Below are 20,265 nucleotides of genomic sequence, written 5' to 3' on the forward strand. Positions count from 1 at the left end.
AAAGTATATTCTACACAAAATCTGAAACAAAAAAAAATCACATAATTGGCTCACAGCCAAATGCAACATTTCTTGAAACAGTTGCAAATTGAAGTTTTTTTGAACTCCCACAGCAAAAGAAGGCCTCACCTCAACAAACAGCTAGTGAACAAAACCCTTTAATTATTCACTGCTGCTGATGTGACCAGCATTAAATGTATTAATGGCAATGTGCATGAAGTCTATCTAACAATTTCAGTCTACCTTATTCCTGAACATCCATCCAATACCTCAGCCATGCATGTTGAAAGCAAAAAAAATCCTACTGGAAACAATCTACAAAAAGCATACATTTTCCCAGTATTTCTGTATCATGATAATGCATCTATTAGTTCTTACCTGCAATTTGGGGGAGGATCCAGTGTAATCTCTGCAAGTTCTTTCTGAATCCTATATGGAGGCACAAAATGATATCTGTTCAATAGGAATATATATTTTCCAACTCCATTTTAACAAACCAATGATCTCAGATTTCCACACTGTGGCTCGATCATTTTTCTTATACTAATTAAGTAATGTGAGCCTAGAATTTCTGTGATAGAGCACAATGTATATTCTTACCACACGAATATCAATGAAAATATTTTCTTGAAGAAAATTGGGAACTTAATGTGTGGATAACAGCCTGTGAGGTTCCTTCTAGGTTCTCCATGTGAGTGAAATGCTAACACACAGAGGTGCCCAGGCACATACAGCAAGGTTCAACAATATGCAACTCATGCCAGATACCACTTTGGCAATTTTCCATTGTTCGGGGAAGCCTTCTATTATTCAAGCTGAAGCAGCTTTTTGATGCATGAGAAACCTGCTTTGACATCATTTAAAGATTTGCATGTCCAAGTCATGAATCTGATGTTGCAAACCCCTTCTCAGGCAACACCTCTAAGTTAAACAGTAATCTTCACCACAGCCTACAAACACGACCCTTAGCTTCCAGTCACCTGTCACTTCAATTCTCCATCCCAATCTGATCTCTCTGCTGTTGGCATTTTAAGTTGTTTCAGCAAAGCTCACTGTGGCCACTAGGGATAATATCTCATCTTCTATTCAGGTGCATTACAACCCTTAGGGCAGAAGAATGATTTTAATAATTTCAGATGACCAGCCATTGCAACTTATGACAGAACTATCCAGTTCTGGTTAAAAGGAGGGAAGGTTGCAGGTCCCTGGCTATTAGAGCTGCATCGATGGGGAGGGGTTCGTGATTGGCACTTGAAGTCAATGACCCTTCACAGTGGGGGTGTGAGTCACTGGGGCAGAGATGGTCATCAACCTGGGACACTAGATCTTTTTCTCTTTCCTCAGACACTGTCTGGCTGGTGGAGTGCTGTCAGCATTTTGTGTTATATTTTCAGATTTTCAGCATCTGTACTTTTTAGTTTTCAATCCCTGGCTAGCAACATCAGCTTTACCTTACCACCATCGCTCTTAACCATCCATTGTCTCTAAACTGTTGAAGTACTTATTTGACATACAACACTGAACAAGCAGAAAACTCCTCCAACTGAACACAATCCATAAACTCCATTTCACAGTCATCCCTCTTCCTTGCAAACTGCCTTTAAATAAACCAGACTGTTTGTATGCTTAATGCCATATTTAAGTACAAAATGAGCTTTGGAGCTTTTATCTTTGCCATCACTAAGATCCCTTTTTTCCATCTTAGCAGCCTCTGAACACCCTTCACATTATATGCTACCGAAACCGCGATCTACATTAATCTCTGGTCAGGTTATGCCTCAATTTATAATCACCATTCTTATTTTAAATATCTCCATAGTCTAGCCTCTCCCTTTTTCCAGTGATCTCCCTCACTCCTACAACCCATCGAGATTTCTGCTTTCCTCCAATTGTCTTTTTTATGATTTTGGAATTATCACATGGATGGTAGCAAAGGCTTCAGCAACAAAGCCCTGACTCTCTTTCCTTCTTAGAATGTTTCTTAAGACTTAACAATTTGGTCAAAATGTTGGTCATCTACCCTATTAATTTTATATAGCTCAGCAGAACAGTTTGCTTGATAACTCGCCAATAACGTGTCCCTAAAAGTTCAGCTTTATTAAAGGCACCACACAAGTTGTTGTAGTTATTAAAGTTTTGACAGGAACCCATTGAAAAGCTAGTCGTTTGAAAGCCTGTATTTTAATAAATCAGCAAACTAACTGCTCAAGCTATAGCATGTTAATGGATAGCTTAATTTGGAAGTCTACTTCCTCACAATGTGTGTGTGGATTTACCAAGGTTGCATTTCCAGTGAAACCAACAGAACATCTAAAATACGAATCAGATTTAATTGTTGCATTCAGCTGGAATGTTCTTTATTTTATCATACATCAGCCAGTATGTGATTGCTGATACTGTGTACCACATGACGAAAGCAAAGGCTGATTGTAGGTGACAGACAGACCCTCTGATTTATGGACAACTCTAACTTGCTTTGCTCAAAAGAGGAAAGAAAAGGGATAGACACTTCTCAGAATCTAAATCGTCCTCCATGCTGATAGTCAAGAGGCAGTGGAGAAAAATTTGCAAACAAGGTCCTACTTAGAGTGAAACCCCAAGGACATGGACGCAGTGTCAAGAAATGTTTAATGTCATCACGTATATTGGTCAATGTCAATGAACACATCAAATCCCATCTCCCAAAATTTGCATCACCAGCTACACAAATTTCAAACCTACACTCACCTCCCAATAATCTCTATAATCCACAACTCACACTTAACATTCAAAAGTCCCTCAACACTTACACACTTACTATCATGCTATGCCTCACACCCACACAAGTTACATACGTTAGTTATTCAACCATGGCAGGCATATCAGCCATGCGTTATACAACAGACTTCTGATATGTTTACTTTTATTCTTGGAGAACACAGTGCATAATGGACAGACCAGCAGGTAACACATGGACGCTCTATGGCTATGTCCTCTGGATGACTATGTGGCTGACGTTGGTATGGCTGAGATCAGTGAAGATGACTGCATTCTTGTTCAAAATTCTCCTTTTCACATTTCACTTAATACTCGTCACACACTCTCTTCTGACTTGCATGCTACAGCTGATGCAAGTATCTACCAGCAAACCACCAACCCCTCCCCACCCTGAACCAGAAAAAGCAGGAGTAATGGAGTCCAATTTTGTGACCCACATAAACAATAGTGCAAGTCTGAAATTACCATGAGGTATTTCTGGTCTTTATAACCCTGTATTACAATACACATGGTTCATTAACCCACTTAGACAATCCAAATACATTGCATTGTAGATAACAGCACAACTGATGACAGCAATAATTCAGGTAAACTGCAGGAGCTATTTCTGCATAATGTTATTGTGCTGGTGTGTTCTCAATGGCCAGCAGGTACACTTTATGCAAGAGTGAATTTGTGGAGACGTTACAATGCACAATTAAAACAGGCCAATACTGCATTGTGAAACTACAATATTTGTTCATCAAATATGAAATAAATGCAATAGGAAAACCATCTCCTTCTATACCAATCAAGTAAAACAGCTTCAGAAATATGCTTCATCCTCTGAAAGATGATCTATTGGCATAAATACTCAGAACAAATTTTAATAGATGCAAAACAGCTCTTTTCACAGTTCAGGTATCATGAATTTGCCTAGAAATTTATCTCCATTTGACACTACTAAATGTACTACACATTCTCACCATTCACTTCTGAATTTTAGAGATAAAGTACAACACACTAATGCCACAATGAATTCTTGGCAATTATTTTTAGATTTGAATGAGAGTTTCAATAAAATGCACTGGATTAAGAAGTAATTTGTAAAGGGCAATACATCATTTAGTAATGTGACGTCAACAACAATAATTATCTGATCCATGTCAAAACTTACTCACATTTCATACCACTTAAGCTGTTTATTGTTTTATTTAGATCTTACCATTTTTCATGTATCAATATATAAAAGCTAACTAGTTATCGTCACTTTTAATTTTATTATAAACGTGTCAATGCAACTATAAAGAACCAAGGAAGAAGCTACTCAGCCTTGGCTCAGTTGCATCTGAGTCAGCACATAATTTCGGCTGATGCTTCAGTATATCTGTAGGACTGTTATATTTCAGGTAGACATAAATACGTCATGGCATTTCTACGAAAAGGAGAGGCACTCCAATGTTCAGTGCAACATTCCTGTTTCGACCAACTACACCAAAACAGAAAATACTAAATTGCTTTAAAGTTCATCTTTAGTTGGTGGTGCTAAATGGAATGAATTGTAGAGGCTAGGGATCAACATGTTGGCACTATCATATAACCATTTAGTACCATTGATCAACAATGAATTTCTAGGCAAACCAGTCTTATAGAATATAGAACACTACAGCACAGTACTGGCCCTTCGGCCCACAACGTTGTGCCGACATTTTATCCCGCTCTAATATCTATCCAACCCTTCCCTCCCAAATGTTAACCCTTCCCTCTCATTTCTCTATCATTCATGTGGCTATCTAAGAGTCTCTTAAATGTCCCTAATGTATCTGCCCACACTTCTGCTGGCAGTGCATTCCATGTACCCACCACTCTGTGTAAAAAAAAATTTTCCTCTGACATCCCCCTTATACCTTCCTCCAATCACCTTAAAATTATGCCCCCTGGTGTTAGCCATTGTCACCCTGGGAAAAAGTCTCTGACTGTCCACTCGATCTGTGCCTCTTCTCATCTTGTACACCTCTATCAAGTCACCTCTCATCCTCCTCTTCTCCAAAGAGAAAAGCCCCAGCTCACTCAACCTATCCTCATGAGACATGCTCTCCAATCCAGGCAGCATCCTGGTAAATCTCCTCTGCACCCTCTCTAAAGCTTCACATCCTTCCCATAATGAGGTGACCAGAACTGAACACAATACTCCAAGTGTGGTCTAACCAGAGTTCTATAGAGCTGCAACATTACCTCACGGCTCTTGAACTCAATACTCCAACTAATGAAGGCCAACACATCATACACCTTCTTAGCAACCCTATCGACCTGCATAGCAACCTTGAGGGACCTATGGACGTGGACCCCAAGATCCCTCTGTTCTTCCACACTGTTAAGAGTCCTGCCAGTAACCTTGTATTATGCCTTCAAATTCGATCTTCCAAAGTGCATCACTTCACACTTTTCCAGGCTGAACTCCATCTGCCACTTCTCAGCCCGGGTCTGCATCCTATCAATGTCTTGTTGTAACCTACAGCAACCTTCTACACTATCCACAAGACCACCAACCTTCCTGTCATCAGCAAACGTACGAACCCACCCTTCCACATCCTCATCCAAGTCATTTATAAAAATCATAAAGAGCAGGGGACAGATCCCTGCAGAACACCACTGGTCACTGACCACCAGGCAGAATATGCTCCATCTACCACCACCCTCTGTCTCCTATGGGTGAGCCAATTCTGAATCCACATAGCCAAGCTTCCCTGGATCCCATGCCTCCTGACTTTCCGAATGAGCCTTCCATGAGGAACCTTATCAAACGCCTTACTAAAATCCATGTACACCACATCCACTGCTCTACTGTCATCAATGTGCTTTATCACATCTTCAAAGAATTCAGTCAGGCTTGTGAGTCACAATCTGCCCCTCACAAAGCCAGTCTTGACTTTATTATGGAAGTGACAAGTCAGTGCTAACTGCTATTGCTGGCCTTACTGTGAATAAGTTCACCTCAACTGAGAGCATGGTTAATATCATCCATAGCTTGCACTGACAGCTGATTCCAGACCTGCATCTCCTAAAGGAGACATGCAAGTCAGTCCTCAGAATAAACAACATTCTAGAAGGTGACCAAGGGAGGAAACAAACTCCCATTTCGCACACATCCTTCGCCAACTGGGAGATACAAACCCTTTTCAGGAAATGTGGTCAAGCACCAGTGAAAGTTGCAGTGGAAGTGAATCGAGGAGTTAAGCTCCAAGGACCTGGATACAGATTAGGAAGAAATCTAATAACCAAGAGGTAAAGGTCAATTATATATCCTCAGTTTCCTGCTCCAGTAAATAAACCATACACTTGTTCAATGCGATACAGCCCCATCACATCACTATTGCAATCTCTATTAAGCAGTATTTAGACCTAACCTTCTTATGTCCCAGCACAACCCCAAACACTGGTCACTACTCTATCCCTCTCAGCTTTCACACCCTCATCAAACACATTAACCACAATGCATGACACTCACTGAAACACTTCCCTTTCTCCTACACCAGTCATAAGGTTACACACAATCACTGGCAATGGTAGCATACGGAGGGGGAGGGGGAGGGGAAGTCAAGCATGTCTCCAGCAGCTCACTTATGCTCCCACTACAGAATACAAGATAACAGAAGGAGGAGGAGGCCACCAGGACCCTCATAAGCCTGACCCACCATTTCATATGATCATGGCTTATCTACGCTGGCCTCAAATCTTCTTCTGTGCCAATTCCCTATAACCCTTAGTTCCTTGATCTTTGAAATATTTATCTATCTCCACTTTAAGTATTGTAATAATCTAGCCTTCCAGAGATTCATTACTGAGGTTCATAGAGAGAAGAAATCTCTATGCACCTGTTTTAAATGACCAGCCCCTTATTTTGTCGTTATGTCCCTTTGCTTGTTACTCTCCCACTAGTGAAAACACCTCAACATCTACCCTGTCAAGCCCCCTTAGGATCTAATATGTTTGAATAAGGTTCCCCCTCATTTTTCTAAATTCCAAGGAATACAGACCCAACTGTCCAGCCTCCCTCAAAGGACAACACTCTCACCCAGGAATTAGCCTAGTGAATCTCTTTTGTATTAACTGATATGCTACCATAATCCGTTTTTAAGATAAGGAGACCAAAACTGTGCACAGTATTCCGGCTGTGGCCTCACCAACACCCTGCACAACTGTAACAAAACCTCCCTATTCTTAAAGTCCAACCCCTCTTCAACAAACGTCAACATGCTGTTTGCCTGCTTAACAACCTGTTGGACCTGCCTGCTTACTTCTTGTGATTCTTGCACTAGAACACCTAGATCCCTCTGAACTCCACTCATTTGCAGTCTCTCTCTATTCAGCTAATGATCCGTTTATTGGTTCATCTTACTGAAGTGCATGATCTCACATATCCTCACGTTATACAAACTCTATAACTGAGGACGTCATTACAAAAAAGCACAGACACACATGGAGCTCAGACCAGAGATGATGTTACATTTCTGGTTTATCCTCCATTTCCTTAACCTAATGTTACTTTTGTGGCTTTCTCTTTTTGAAGAAGCAAAATATCCCACCCGACCAAGGATCAAGCCATCAAAGGGGAAAAGTGGCACTTCATCCAACACTCATACCAATGAGCTCAGATACAGGCCCTACATACAGGCCAAACATAGCAAGCTCCATATGTGTCTGTGCTTTTTTTGTAATGACATCCTCAGTTATAGAGTTTGTATAATCTGAGGATATGTGAGATCATGCACTTCAGTAAGATGAACCAATAAACGGATCATTAGCTGAATAGAGAGAGACTGCAAATGAGTGAAGTTCAGAGGGATCTAGGTGTTCCAATGCAAGAATCACAAGAAGTAAGCAGATAATAAGAAATAGGCTAACCCACTGGAAATGAGTAGACTGCAGCCCAAGCAGAGGAAAAGTGTGTCAGAACAGCAGAAGGCAAGGCCACACAGGCTACTGCAGAAGGCTACAACTTCAATCGGACTCCAAACATAGCAAGGCTAATGGCCAAAACACAATGAAATAGTTAATAGATTGACTCCCTTGCGAGAAGCCAGTGTGTGATACTGAAGCTTTCTGGGAAGCCCAGCCCCAGCCTTTCACACAGTTTTACACAGAACTCAAAACCCATCCCTTCAGTGTAGACGTAGTGATCATTCCATTTCATCATGAGTGGATCCAACAACCATACAGCTTTTGTTAGCAACTTTTGTTGCAACATAGTCAAAAATTATCCAACATCAGAGTTTGCAGTGGAGTTTCTGGTTTCTAGTGTTCAGTGAGGCGTGCAGAATGAGAACCAGTCCAGCAAATGTGCTCCACCTGATCATTAGGATCACCAGAGCAACTTGCCAAAGGATTGGCAGTAACTCCAGAGGCTGCTAAAGCTGCTCTCCTCTTCCAAGATGTTAACAATTCCTTTCCCATCTTTGTTACTTTGACAGTCTCCTTAACATTTCCCATCGGCCAAACCCCTGAAACAACTGCAGTTCACAGTGTGACTGTGCAGTCCAAAGCTGTATCAGAAGCCCAGTGTCCATCCCGTAAGTCTGTCTGCAGTCTCCTCCACTGAAAGTCACAAACTTCCACCAAACAAACTGCAGCCACTGATGGAGCACAATATAAGATGAGCGAGATAGGCAGACAACATGCAGACAGAAGCCAGAAAACAAGGAACCACAAGGGTAAATACCTTTATTGTTTATTCTCAAACCTGAAAGTATCATGGTTTCTAACAGAGTACCATGAATTTTTTTTTTTAGCAGAGTCTTTTGCCTTGGTCATAGACCAGCTGCATATACTGTACATGGAGCTGATCCTTATGCAACTGATGTAACTTCTTAATTCTGATGCTGAGTCCTCAAGGTGACAAGGGTTTACCACACCATTGGGAGGCCCATAATCCTTGCAAAGCCCTTCACACATACTGCCTATTTTTTTTGCTGAGGGGGAAAGGAGATAAACTCAGCTTTCCTACAGCAGAAAGCTCTATGAAGGTGGCCCCCTCCTCATTTTTCCCTCCAGTGATCAACTATCAGTGCCACAGACATCTCATCACCCTTGTTTATCCCCTATAGTGGTCAAGCCTCCATCGGTGTCTTACCAACTTCTTATTAATCAATATTAACTATTTTCTTCAACCAACTATACACACATTCAAACCCAAGTAACAGGGCTGTGGAGAAAGTGCCGTCGACTGAATACCTGGTTTCTGTATGAAATATCTTTTCAAGGAAACAGCTTTATTTGAGACAATTATAACAAAAACTAACTACTATCTCTGCAGGCGACAATCCTCTCCAGGTTTGAGCACCATGAAAGGCAAGTAAACCTCCAAATGAGGGACAAGCAATAAGGACAAATGAATCCCTGACAGCCTTCTGCTTGTCTATGGGGTAGGTGCAGGGTGTTGGCTGGATTTTGAGGTCGGCCCAATATGGCAGTGTTGGTGACCAGACACTAATGCAAGAGGACTAACATCACCGACTGCCTCTTCTCTATACTTCTGGCACATAATGCTTACATTGCTGTGCTAGTCAATTTGTCAGGCTGTGTGACATGTTAAAAGTGCGTATTTGTGATTGATGTGGTAAATTAGAAACAAATTGGCATCTGTAGAACTCAGAACAAACAAATGTGGTATAATTTCACGGCAAAATCTCAACCATTATCTAAATTAGTGCAAGTGGAAAATTTGTCTTGCATCTGCCATTTTCTTTAATATTATCAAATTATGGGATTTTACAACTTGCATTTATGCAGTCCCTTTAACAAACAGCTTTCCAAAAAAAAATTTGCTTTCACAATACCATCAAAAAGAGAGAACAAAGTTATACTGCACTGCAGACATGGATGTTCTGATAAATTCAAAAGTTACTCCCCACTCTACTATCAGTACTTCTTGAACCTATGGCCTCCATCATCAAGGATAAGGAACATTGGAACATCACTACCGGCAGCTCCCCCTTCAAGTCATACACCATCCTGACTTAGAAATATTTCACCATTCCTTCATTATTATTGGATCTAAAGCCTGAAATCGCCCACCCATAATTTTGTGGGATTATCTCCACCAGAGGTACTGCAAAATGTCAAGAAGGGGGCTCACCACCATTTTATGAAGGGCATTTAGGGAAGGACAATAAATGCTGGCCTTGCCAGCAGAGCCAACAAACTTTTAAAAAATCATAAGGTTGATAGCAGAAATAGCAAAGGGTGTGCATGTCAGTAAAAGGCAGCTGGGGGATGAAATAAAAGGGTTATTTGAAATTATTAAGGGTTTTAATAAAGTGGCTGCAGAGAAAATGCTTCCACTTGCAGAGAAAGTACAAAACCAGAAGCCATGAATATAATACTATAGTCACCAAAAAATCCAATGGGAATTTGGAACAAAATTCTTTACCTGAAGAGTGGTGAGAATGTGGAAGTATATTCCACAGGGCATGGTTGAAGTGAATAACAGAGAAATTTAAGGGAAGGCTGAACAGACATTTGAGTGAGAAGGAAATAGAGGACTAGTTCAGATGGAGAAAGGCAGGAAGAGGTTTGAGTGGAGCACAAACACTGAGAGAACCAAATGGACTGTTTCTGTGCCTATATAATTCAACAGCATTCCATCGGCAGTCAAGTGTTTTCAAAGTACAGTTATTATTATAACACACCAGTCAAATTTCACACAACAAAGTCCCACACATAGATAAGTGATTAGATAATGGATACCTTGGTAATGCTGTTTGAAGGATAAATGTTCATTAAGGGCAGAAAGGTGTAAGAGCAACAGGATTATAGTAGTGATGGATTTTAACTTTCCCAATATTGCCTGGGATTGCAAGGTGTTTAGGTGGAATTTGTTAAGTTCATCCAAGAAAGTATTTTGAGACAATATGTAGAATCCTACTAGATATGGGACAGAACTCAACCTTATCTTAGGACTCGAAGTAGTCATGCAATCAGATGAGAAAGCTGAAACAAATATAGAGCTTAAAACAGTCCAGTGCAGGGACAAGACAAGCAGTATAGAAGGTCTGATACACTAAACCGCATTTATTTTAATGCAAGAAGCCTGACAGGTAAGGCAGATGAACTCAGAGCATGGGATTGTGATTTTATAGTTATTATGGAAACATGGTTGAGGGATGGGAAATGCTGGACATTCCCCTGAGATATCCTCTCTGAGTACTGCTTTAATCTTCTCCGCAATCAATAGTGCAGCTCAGAGCTCCAGAGTAACGATGCTTCCAGCAGGGTAAAGATGGAGGCAAGAGAGGGGGTGGGGGGGATCTGCACTATTGATTAAGAAGAACATCACAGCAGTACTTAGAGAGGATATTCCAGGGGGAATGTTCAGCAAAGCAATATGGGTAGAATTTAGGATTAAAAAAGGGGTGAACACTTTGAGGAGATTATACTATGGGCCCCAAACAACAGAAATTAGAGTATACAGGGAAACCACATATAGATGTAGGAATAACAGGGTTGTAATAGTAGTGATTTTAACTTACTTAACTTTGACTGGGACTGTCTTGGTGCTAAGGGATTTGTTAAGTGCTTCTGAAGCAATATGTCAATGGCCCTACCAGAGAAGGGGCTATACTCGACCTCCTCTTTGGAAGTGAAGCTGGACAAGTGGTTGACCTATCAGTGGGGGAGCACTTCGGGACCAGTGACCATAATTTCATTAGTTTCAAAATAGTCAAAGAAAATAATAGGACTGGTCCTCGTCAAAGTCCTAATTTGGCGGGGCGGGGCAAGGGCAAGGCTAATTTCGATGGCATCAGACAGGAGCTTGCAAAAGTTCAACAGGAGAGGCCGTTTGCAGATAAAGGGACATCTGGAAAATGGAAGGCTTTTAAAGGTGGGATAGGAGGAGTTCAGAGCCAGCATGTTCCTGTTAGAGTGAAGGGCAAGGCTGCCAATATTAAGGAATCTCAACTGACGAGAGATATTGAGTGCCTGTTCAGGAATAAAAAAATAGGCATACATCATGTATAAGCAGCAGGAATCAAGTGAGTTCCTTGAGGAGCACAAGGGATGTAGGAATGCACTTCAAAAGGAAATTAGGATGGAAAAAAGGGGCCATGAGATATCATTGGCTTTAAGATAAAGGAGAATCCTAAAAGATTCTATAAGTATATTAAGAACAAAAGAGTAGCTAGGGAGAGAATAGGTCCCCTTAAGGATCAGTGTGGAAATCGGAAGCTAGCGAGTTCAGGGAAGAGAACAGTGGTATTCTGCAGTATATCAACATGATGAAGGAGGAGGTGTTGGATAAATCCCTGGGGCCTGACCAGGTGTAGCCTAGGATGTTGTGGGAAGCAAGGGAGGAGAGTGCGGGGGCCCTGGAAGAGATTTTTGTAACTTTGTTAGCCATTGGTGAGGTACCAGAAAACTGAAGGATAGCTAATATTATACCTTTATTTAAGAAGGGCTGCAGAGATGAGCCAAGCAACTACAGGCTGGTGAGTCTTACTCAGTGGTGGAAAAGTTATGGAAGGGATTCTATCTGCATTTCAAAAGGCAAGGAATGATTAGGAATAGTCAGCATGGGTGTGTGTGTGTGGAAAATCATGCCTCATGAATGTTATTGAGTTTCTTGAAGAGGTGACCATGAAGATTGAGAAGTGCAGGGCAGGAGACGTTGTCTGCATGGATTTTAGAAAGGCCTTTGACAAAGTTCTTCATGGTAGGCTGGTCTGGAAGGTTAGAACACATGGGAACCAGGGCAAGCTGGCCAGTTGGATACAAAATTGGCTTGGTGGTAGGAGACAGAGTGTGCGAGTGGAGGGTTTCTTTTTAGATTGGAGGCCTGTGACCTGTGGTGTGCCACAGGGATCAGTGCTGGATCTTCTGCTGTTTGTCATATACATTAACGATTTGGATGAGAAGGTAGGTAGCATGATTAGTAAGTTTGCAGATGACACCAAAATTGGTGATATGGTGGACAGCAAAGTTTGTCTAAGGTTCACTGACGTCTAAGGTCTAATGATTTAGATCAACTGGGAAAGTGGACAAAAGAATGGCAGATGGAATTTAACTCAGACATTATTTAAGACGGGCAGCAGGGATAAGCCAAGTAACTACAGGCTGGTGAGCTTTACGTCAGTGGTAGGAAAATTACTGGAAAAAATTCCTAAGATAGGATTTATCTACGTTTGGAAAGGCAGGGGCTGATCAAGAATAGACAGCATAGGTTTGTGTGGGTGAAGTATCATACCTCACTAATTTGAGTGAGTTCTTTTAAGGAAGTTACTAAGACTGATGAAGGTAGGCCGGTAGACATTGTCTGTATGCACCTTAGTAAGGCATTTCACAAAGTCCAGCTAGGTTAGCTGGTCCAGAAGATTAAGGCCCATGAGATCCAAGAGGAGCTGGCTAATTGGATCCAAAATTGGCTTGGTGAAGGAGGCAGACAGTAATGGTGGAAAGATGCTTTTCCAGTTGGAAGTCTGTGATCAAAGGTATCAGTATTGGGACCCTTGTTGTTTGTGATGTGAATGTAAAAAGGTATGATCCGCAAGGCTGCGAATGACAAGAAAGTTGGTGGTGTTGTGGATAGCGAGGAAGGTTGTCTAAAGCTGCAGTAGCAAAAGATCAATGGAAAGTTGGGCAGACCATTGGCAGATAGAATTTAATCTCGACAAGTGTAAGGTGATACATCATTTTAGGAAGTCAAACAGGGGTAGGACACACCAAGTAAATAGTAGGGCACTAAGGAATGTCGATGAACAGAGGGTCTTTGGAGCTCATGTCCTTAGTTCCCTAAAAGAGCAGCAACACAAGTTGATATGATGGTGAAGGCGGCATTGGGCATGCTTGCCTTCATAGATCAAGGCACAGAACAATAAAGTTGGATGTTATGTTGCACTGGTTAAACTATACATGGAGTACTGTGTGCAGTTTTGGTCACCACACTATCGAAAGGATGTGGCTGTGCTTGAGCAAATACAGAGGAGATTCATCCAGGCCTGGAGGGCTTTAGTTTTGGGGAGAGATTGGACAGGCTGGGTTTGATCTTCCTGGAGTAAAGGAGGCTGTGACGTGACCTGATGACCAGACAGAGGTATATAAAGTGATAAGCACAGGTAGTTTGAATCCTTGTCTATTGGTAGGGGTATCAAAAACATAGGTTTAAGGTGAGGGGGAGGAGTTTTATAGGGGATTTAGGGGGAGGAGTTTTATAGGGGATTTAGGGGGAAAGTTTTTTTTAAAAACACAGAGTGGCTGAGATCTGGAACTCACTGCCAGAGGACATGGTGGAGTCAGATATAATCACTACATTTAAGAGATATTTAGACAGACAGTTAAAAGGCAAGGCATTAAATGATACTGTGGATGTGGTAAAAGGTTGGCTTGGATGTGGTGGACCAAAGGACCCATTTCTGTTGCATGCAACTGCATGACTGTACGTTACTATCATGAGATCACTGAAATTATCATGCACTATTTTCTCAGAACAAAATTACTTCAAAGTGTTTGTTACATCACTGTGAACAATGTAAAGGCTGTTCATTTGGATTCTGAACATTTCATTGCGAAGACTCTAGACTACAGTGATAGCGGTTCCCACCTGCAACATGCAAAGGAATAAAACACCGAATAAACACAACTGCCCACTGGAAATGTATAAAGATGAAATACATCACTTGTATTGTCACAATTTTTGTCACAATCAACATATTTTCCTTATTTTGCTGAAAAACATTGATAGTTTGACACAAATAACTTTCCTCAAAGAAGAAATAAAATGATTAGATTTGGAATGATAGTACCTTTTAGCACTGGTTGAAAGTTTAGCAGCAGTTTTACTGGAAATCTTGGCATCCTTCTTCTTCAGCTGTGGTTGTTCCCTTTCTTGTTCTTGCTGATTACTCTCACGTTGATCCCCATCTGAACTACCACTACTGGTACTGGGGCTGTCATCAGCCCTCTGTGACTCACCGGACATATTACTTGCTCTGGAAGTTAAAACAAATTGCCACTGACGGTTTCAATTCTTTAAAAAGGCACAATCCAGTACACCATATAAATGTTTTGTCATTTCATAGACTGTTTTAAATCCAAACAGGTCGATTTCCAATGAAGGCTTGAAATATACAGCAGTTGGAAGAAAAAACATTCGCCAGAAGTAAACATTGTTATGTCAACACCATCACGTCTCCCCATGCCTGTCCTTCCACCACGGTATATTGACAATGCAAGAAAATTAAGTTCTGGGCGCTGGGCACCTTGTGGATCGTTGTTCCCCCGAACCAAATATAAATATCGAGATTAAGTTGCACAAACAGCCATTTGACAGCCACGTCAGAGGCGGTGGATGTGCAGAAATAAGCAGGGCAGCAGCCTCCACACCGGACAGCCGCTGTCACTGGGTGAATGAGGAGAGATGAGTCAGTGGGCAGTGAGTGATGGGTTAAAGGCCTTCCTTGCTGCCACTCTCCCTCCCTCACACACACACAGGGAGATCACACAAAGGCACACACCGTCCCTGCCCGCCTCCAACTTTCAGGCCGCTCTGGGAGGACACGGGGGGGGGGGGGAGGGAGGGAGGGAGGGAGGGGGGGAGGGAGGGAGGGAGGGAGGGGGGGAGGGAGGGAGGAGACCGACCGAGGGGGCTTCCGATGATTTGCCCCCCCCCGACTCCGTCAACAACAAACCTTCCCCCCCCCCCCCAAACACTGGTGTGTTACCTGAATGAATCCCAGCCGGACAACACGCTGCCCGCCTTCGGGTCACGTTGAACGAGAGAGGAGGAGGGAGGGAGGGAGGTGAGTGTGAGGAGAGCGGGCAGAGTTGAGGCCGGTGGGGAGGGGAGGGACGGGGGAGAGAGGGGGGGGTGTTGGCGAACGCCGAGCCCGGGTGGCGCCAACGGGGGGGGGGGGCTGAAGCTCCCGCTCCGGATCCGTCTCCGTCTCCGTCTCCTCGCCGCCGCCGCCGCCGCCTTCACGCGCACGCGCGGCCTCCCGAGTGCGCCCGAGGGGGGGGGGGGTGGGTGGCGGCAGGCGCGCGCTTTCCAACTGAGTCAGCAACACGTGGCCGCGCGCGGTGTGCGCGCCCCCGCGCCCTCCCGCCACTGACGAGCGCGGTCGGACGGCCGGCCGGCGCTTGGCGGGAAGTCGCTGGTGCTGCTTCCAACCGCCGCGTCCGCTCCCCCGGCGGCGGCGGCGGGAGGGGGAGGACAGGCACCTGCCCGCCGGCCGGTCGGCCCTTCGCATCCCGGCAGGTTTGAGTTTCACACCGCAACCGACTCTCCGAGTTTCCTCCCCCCGTTACCGGGCCCGCAGCCGAGCGAGGCCTCGGGCCGCCCTCACCGGGACACGGTGGACGATGTCCGCCCGGCCAGCGGAGCTCGGCTGACAGCCCGGCTTAGTGGCCATGAAGCTGTGTCTGACCCCAGCCTGGGACCGGACCGCCGACAGCCCCTGAAACCTGCTGCACCCTGTCACTCAATGTCCGATTCCCTTCTTCAGGCTTAAAATTAAAACTATCTTTGTAAATGTTGGGAATATCAACAGATTGACAAATCTCATGAAAAAGAGGATCTTGTGTTTTCAATCCATTATCGCATCTGTCAAAAACGTTTAATTACTATTAAGGAACTGCTAAGTTAGTTCAATTTTCACTCCGTTTTCTATGTTATTCGATGGAGGTATTTAGACTTGTATACAAATAATACCTCATCATTGCCTTATCCCGGTATCCAAACCCTGCGCAGCACAGAAAACCTAGACAATTTAGTCGTATTGCCTTTTAAATGTTACACTTGCTAGTTTGAATTGTTTAAATTTTGGTGGCCCAGGAGACAAAATAATAAGGCTTTTACCTCATCATGGATAAATCCTAAGACTAAGTATTAGCTGCTTAAATGGAAACATTGGTTTAAACTATGTGACTAAAGGAGCTTCCATGACATCAATCCAACTAAGCTCTAAAGAGGGGCTCAGTTCTCCTAAGTCACATATTCATTACAATTTTAAGATTATCCTGTTTGGTAACAATGAAAACTTAGAGTCTAAGGAGTGTATCGTTCTGTCAGAGTATTGCCACGTTAAAATGCAGTCTAAAAATACTGTTGTGAAATCTAAGATTTCTGTGCAGTAATTTCAAGAATAACTTTGACCTTTTTCTTTACACATTGCCAAATTGTTGTGAGGGAAAGTTTGTTGTACATATTTCTGTGGCTATTTGCATCAGATAAAAGATTGTTTTTGCTAACAAAAACAGAAGAAAATAGACCATTTACCTTGCTAGCCTTATTAAGCAGTGCTGCACATTGTTCTTTGACAATTAATTGTTTTACAGTTCCATTGATGCTCCAGTTTACAAAGAGGATTAGAAGGGGGGAAACAGCTGTGATGTTAGATGGCATGAAAAACACTCAAATTCTTCCTACATGTAACTCAGCTGCCCTCATCTGGTTCCATTCTTGTCTACCCAGTTGTTGTCAGAGAATTTCCTTTAGATTCTTTTCTGGCTCTAATAGCATTAACTTTGGAGTCTCCTGAGTATCTACCTTTGGCTACATCTGTATCTGATCTGCACACTGTCGATCGGTTTGTAAGACAAGCTTTTCACTGTACCTCGGTACAAGTGACAATAATAAACCAATACCTATACCCTCAGCAATATCACCCAAAATTGTGTTTGGTTCCATATTTATTCTTAAGTTCTGCTTCAACACCACCCTTATCAACCCCTTCGCTGTCTCTGTGTTGCTGGGCTACTTGTTTTCCAGTTAACCTTTAAATAGAATCCAATTCATTGTATTCATCCTTTTCCAGTCGGCACGGTAGTGTAACTGTTAGCGTAACGCTATTACAGCGCCTGCGACCCCGGTTCACTTCCGCCACCGTCTGTAAGGAGTTTGTACGTTCTCCCCGTGTCTGCGTGGGTTTCCTCCGGGTGCTCCGGTTTCCTCCCACATTCCAAAGACATACAGGTTAGGAGCTGTGTTGGCGCCGGAAGAGTGGCGACACTTGTGGGCTGTCCCCAGCACAAAGACATTTTTCACTGTGTGTTTTGTTGTATGTGTAACTAATAAATATCTATTTATCTTTCACACAGTCCATTCCCTTTCAATAATTCACAGGAAGTTTTGATTAAACATGCTTGGATTTTTTTTATATAAAGCATTTTTGTGAAATGCAGTTATACTGTAAAAGAAGACCAACCCTTCAACCTCTCCCAACCTCTCAGGGCATTGAGTATAGAAGTTAGGATGTTATGTTGCAGCTGTACAAGACGTTGGTGAGGCCGCATTTGGAATATTGTGTTCAGTTTTGGTCACCCTGCTGTAGGAAAGATGCCATTAAGCTGGAAAGTGTGCAGAAAAGATTTACGAGGATGTTGCCAGGACTGGAGGGACTGTGTTATAGAAAGAGGATGAGCAGGCTAGGACTTTATTCATTGTATAGTAGGAGAATGAGGGGGTAATCTTAAAGAGGTGTATAAAATCATGAGGGGCATAGATAGGGTGAATGCATACAGTTTTCTTCCCAGAACTGGGGAGTCAAAGGACTAGAGGGCATTGGTTTAAGGTAAGAAGGGAGAGATTTAATAGGAACTTGAGGGGCAACATTTTCACCCACAAGGTGGTCAGTATATGGAATGAGCTGCCAGAGGAAGTGGGTGAGGCAGGTACATTATCAATTTTTAAAATATACTTGGATAGGTATATGGATAGGAAAGGTTTAGAGAGATATGGGCCAAATGTGAGCAAATGGGACAGGCTTAGACTGGCATCTTGGTCAGCATGGACCAGTTGGGCCAAAGGACCTGTTTCCGTGCTGTATGACTCTAACCCTTTTGTAGTATTATCAGGGGCTGATGGTGAATGGGTACTGGGCATGTGGACCTGGCAATGGGAGCAGCTGCTGATAGTGCAGCAGTAGATGTTTACCATTTGCTTGGGCCAGCAACACATGGCTTGCAATGATCATCTTTTTCTTCCTGCTCTTAGCCTCTTTTTGACTTGTGGTATGTTATGCACTGGGCCCAGGTATAATTTGACCTTCTTTTAAGGTCCCTGTGAAGGATCTCCTAGGGTACCAAATGATCTGTGAGAGGGAAAGCCATTCATGAACCAATGAATCATTCATAAGCCTCTCAGCTATTTATCTGGGGGGTGTGGGGGAAGGAGGATAAAATAATGGCTGTGGTCTCTCATTTGTTCAGCTGCATTACTGAGTTTAAGTTGTAAGCATCATATTTGTCAAAACTATTGTTGAATTTCATATGTTTTTAAAAAATGTTTTTAAAAACCAGAGTGACTTGATACAGCCTCAGCCTGAGCCACAGTATTCATAGCCCGAGCAATTCTGTTTGAACCTGAACTGAGCTCCTGACCACATATCCTCTTTATCACCACCTATTTCCACCTTTGTAATTTTGTTTATTTCCACCCCAGCTTCAGTGTGTTTACTGCGTAAATCTTTATCTGTGCCTTTGTTACCTCCTGCATTAACTATTCAGATTCTCAGAATCAGGTTTATTATCACTGGCATATGTCGTGAAATTTGTTGTTTTGCAGCAGCAGTACGGTGCAAGACATAAAAATTACTATAAGTTACAAAAATAAATAGTGCAAAAGAGGAATCCGAGGTACTGCTCATGGGTTCATGGACTGTTCAGAAATCTGATGGTGGAGGGGAAGAAGGCATTCCTGAAACGTTGAGTGTGGGTCTTCAGGCTCCTGTACCTTCTCCTTGATGGTAGTAGCATGAAGAGGGCATGTCCTGGGTGGTGAGGGTCCTTAGTGATGGATGCTGCCTTCTTGAGGCACCACCTCTTGAAGACGGCCTTGATGGTGGGGAGGGTTGTGCCCATGATGGAGCTGGCTGAGTCTACAACCCTCTGCAGCCTCTTTTGATCCTGCACATTGGAGCCTCCATACCAGGCGGTGATGCAACCAGTCAGAATGCTCTCCACTGTACATTTGTAGAAATTTGCAAAAGCCTTTGGTAACATACCAAATCTCAAACTCCTAACAAAGTAGAGCCACTGGTGTACCACCTTTGTGATTGCTCTTCTTGACATCTTCCATGCCCCTTGCTTTGAAAAATATAGCCCAACTAAAATGCTGCTTTGCTGCAGAATTTGCAGCAAATTCTGTTAACCCATCACCTCTTCATTACTCACCAGCCACTATTGGCTCCTGGTATGCCAGTGCCTCAAGTTCATAATTTATGTTCTTTATGTACTATTCCCTTCATGACCTCACTCCTTCACTTCTCCATAACCTTTTCCACTGCTATAATTTGATAGCTCTGTGTTCCTCAAGTTCTGGTTTATGCTATGTGCTTCTCTTCCTCCATTCTGTCATTGGTGGTTCTGCTTCCAGCTGTGGGCCCTGTGCTCTGGATTTCCTCCCATATCCTCTTTCACTCTTTTCATATGTTTCTGAAAACCCATCTCTTGGACCATGATTTTGCACACCAGTTTCAATGCTTGCTTTCGTTCAGTCAAGTTTTTTTTTGTCTGATTACGCACTGGCAAAATTTTATATTT

General features: G+C 42.9%; 1 protein-coding gene across 3 annotated transcripts in view; it reads right to left on the reverse strand.

Annotated features, from left to right (window-relative positions):
• The window catches only part of LOC127570635 (ubiquitin-conjugating enzyme E2 E2), a 145,269-nt gene extending 129,066 nt beyond the window's left edge, over positions 1 to 16,203 (reverse strand). The window contains exons 1-3 of one of the 3 annotated variants that reach the window (XM_052016378.1): positions 16,071 to 16,203; positions 14,532 to 14,717; positions 379 to 429 (exon numbers count right to left, since the gene is read on the reverse strand). In XM_052016378.1, coding sequence (XP_051872338.1) covers positions 379 to 429; positions 14,532 to 14,707 — 227 coding nt within the window. In that variant the 5' untranslated portion in view covers positions 14,708 to 14,717; positions 16,071 to 16,203. Of the gene's footprint in view, positions 1 to 378; positions 430 to 14,531; positions 14,718 to 15,449; positions 15,715 to 16,070 lie in introns of those variants that run through there. The other 2 variants (XM_052016377.1, XM_052016379.1) reach the window with 2 other exon arrangements.
• Positions 16,204 to 20,265: the final 4,062 nt, after the last annotated feature.

Source organism: Pristis pectinata, chromosome 5 (genome assembly GCF_009764475.1).
Source record: "Pristis pectinata isolate sPriPec2 chromosome 5, sPriPec2.1.pri, whole genome shotgun sequence".
NCBI lineage: Eukaryota > Metazoa > Chordata > Chondrichthyes > Rhinopristiformes > Pristidae > Pristis > Pristis pectinata.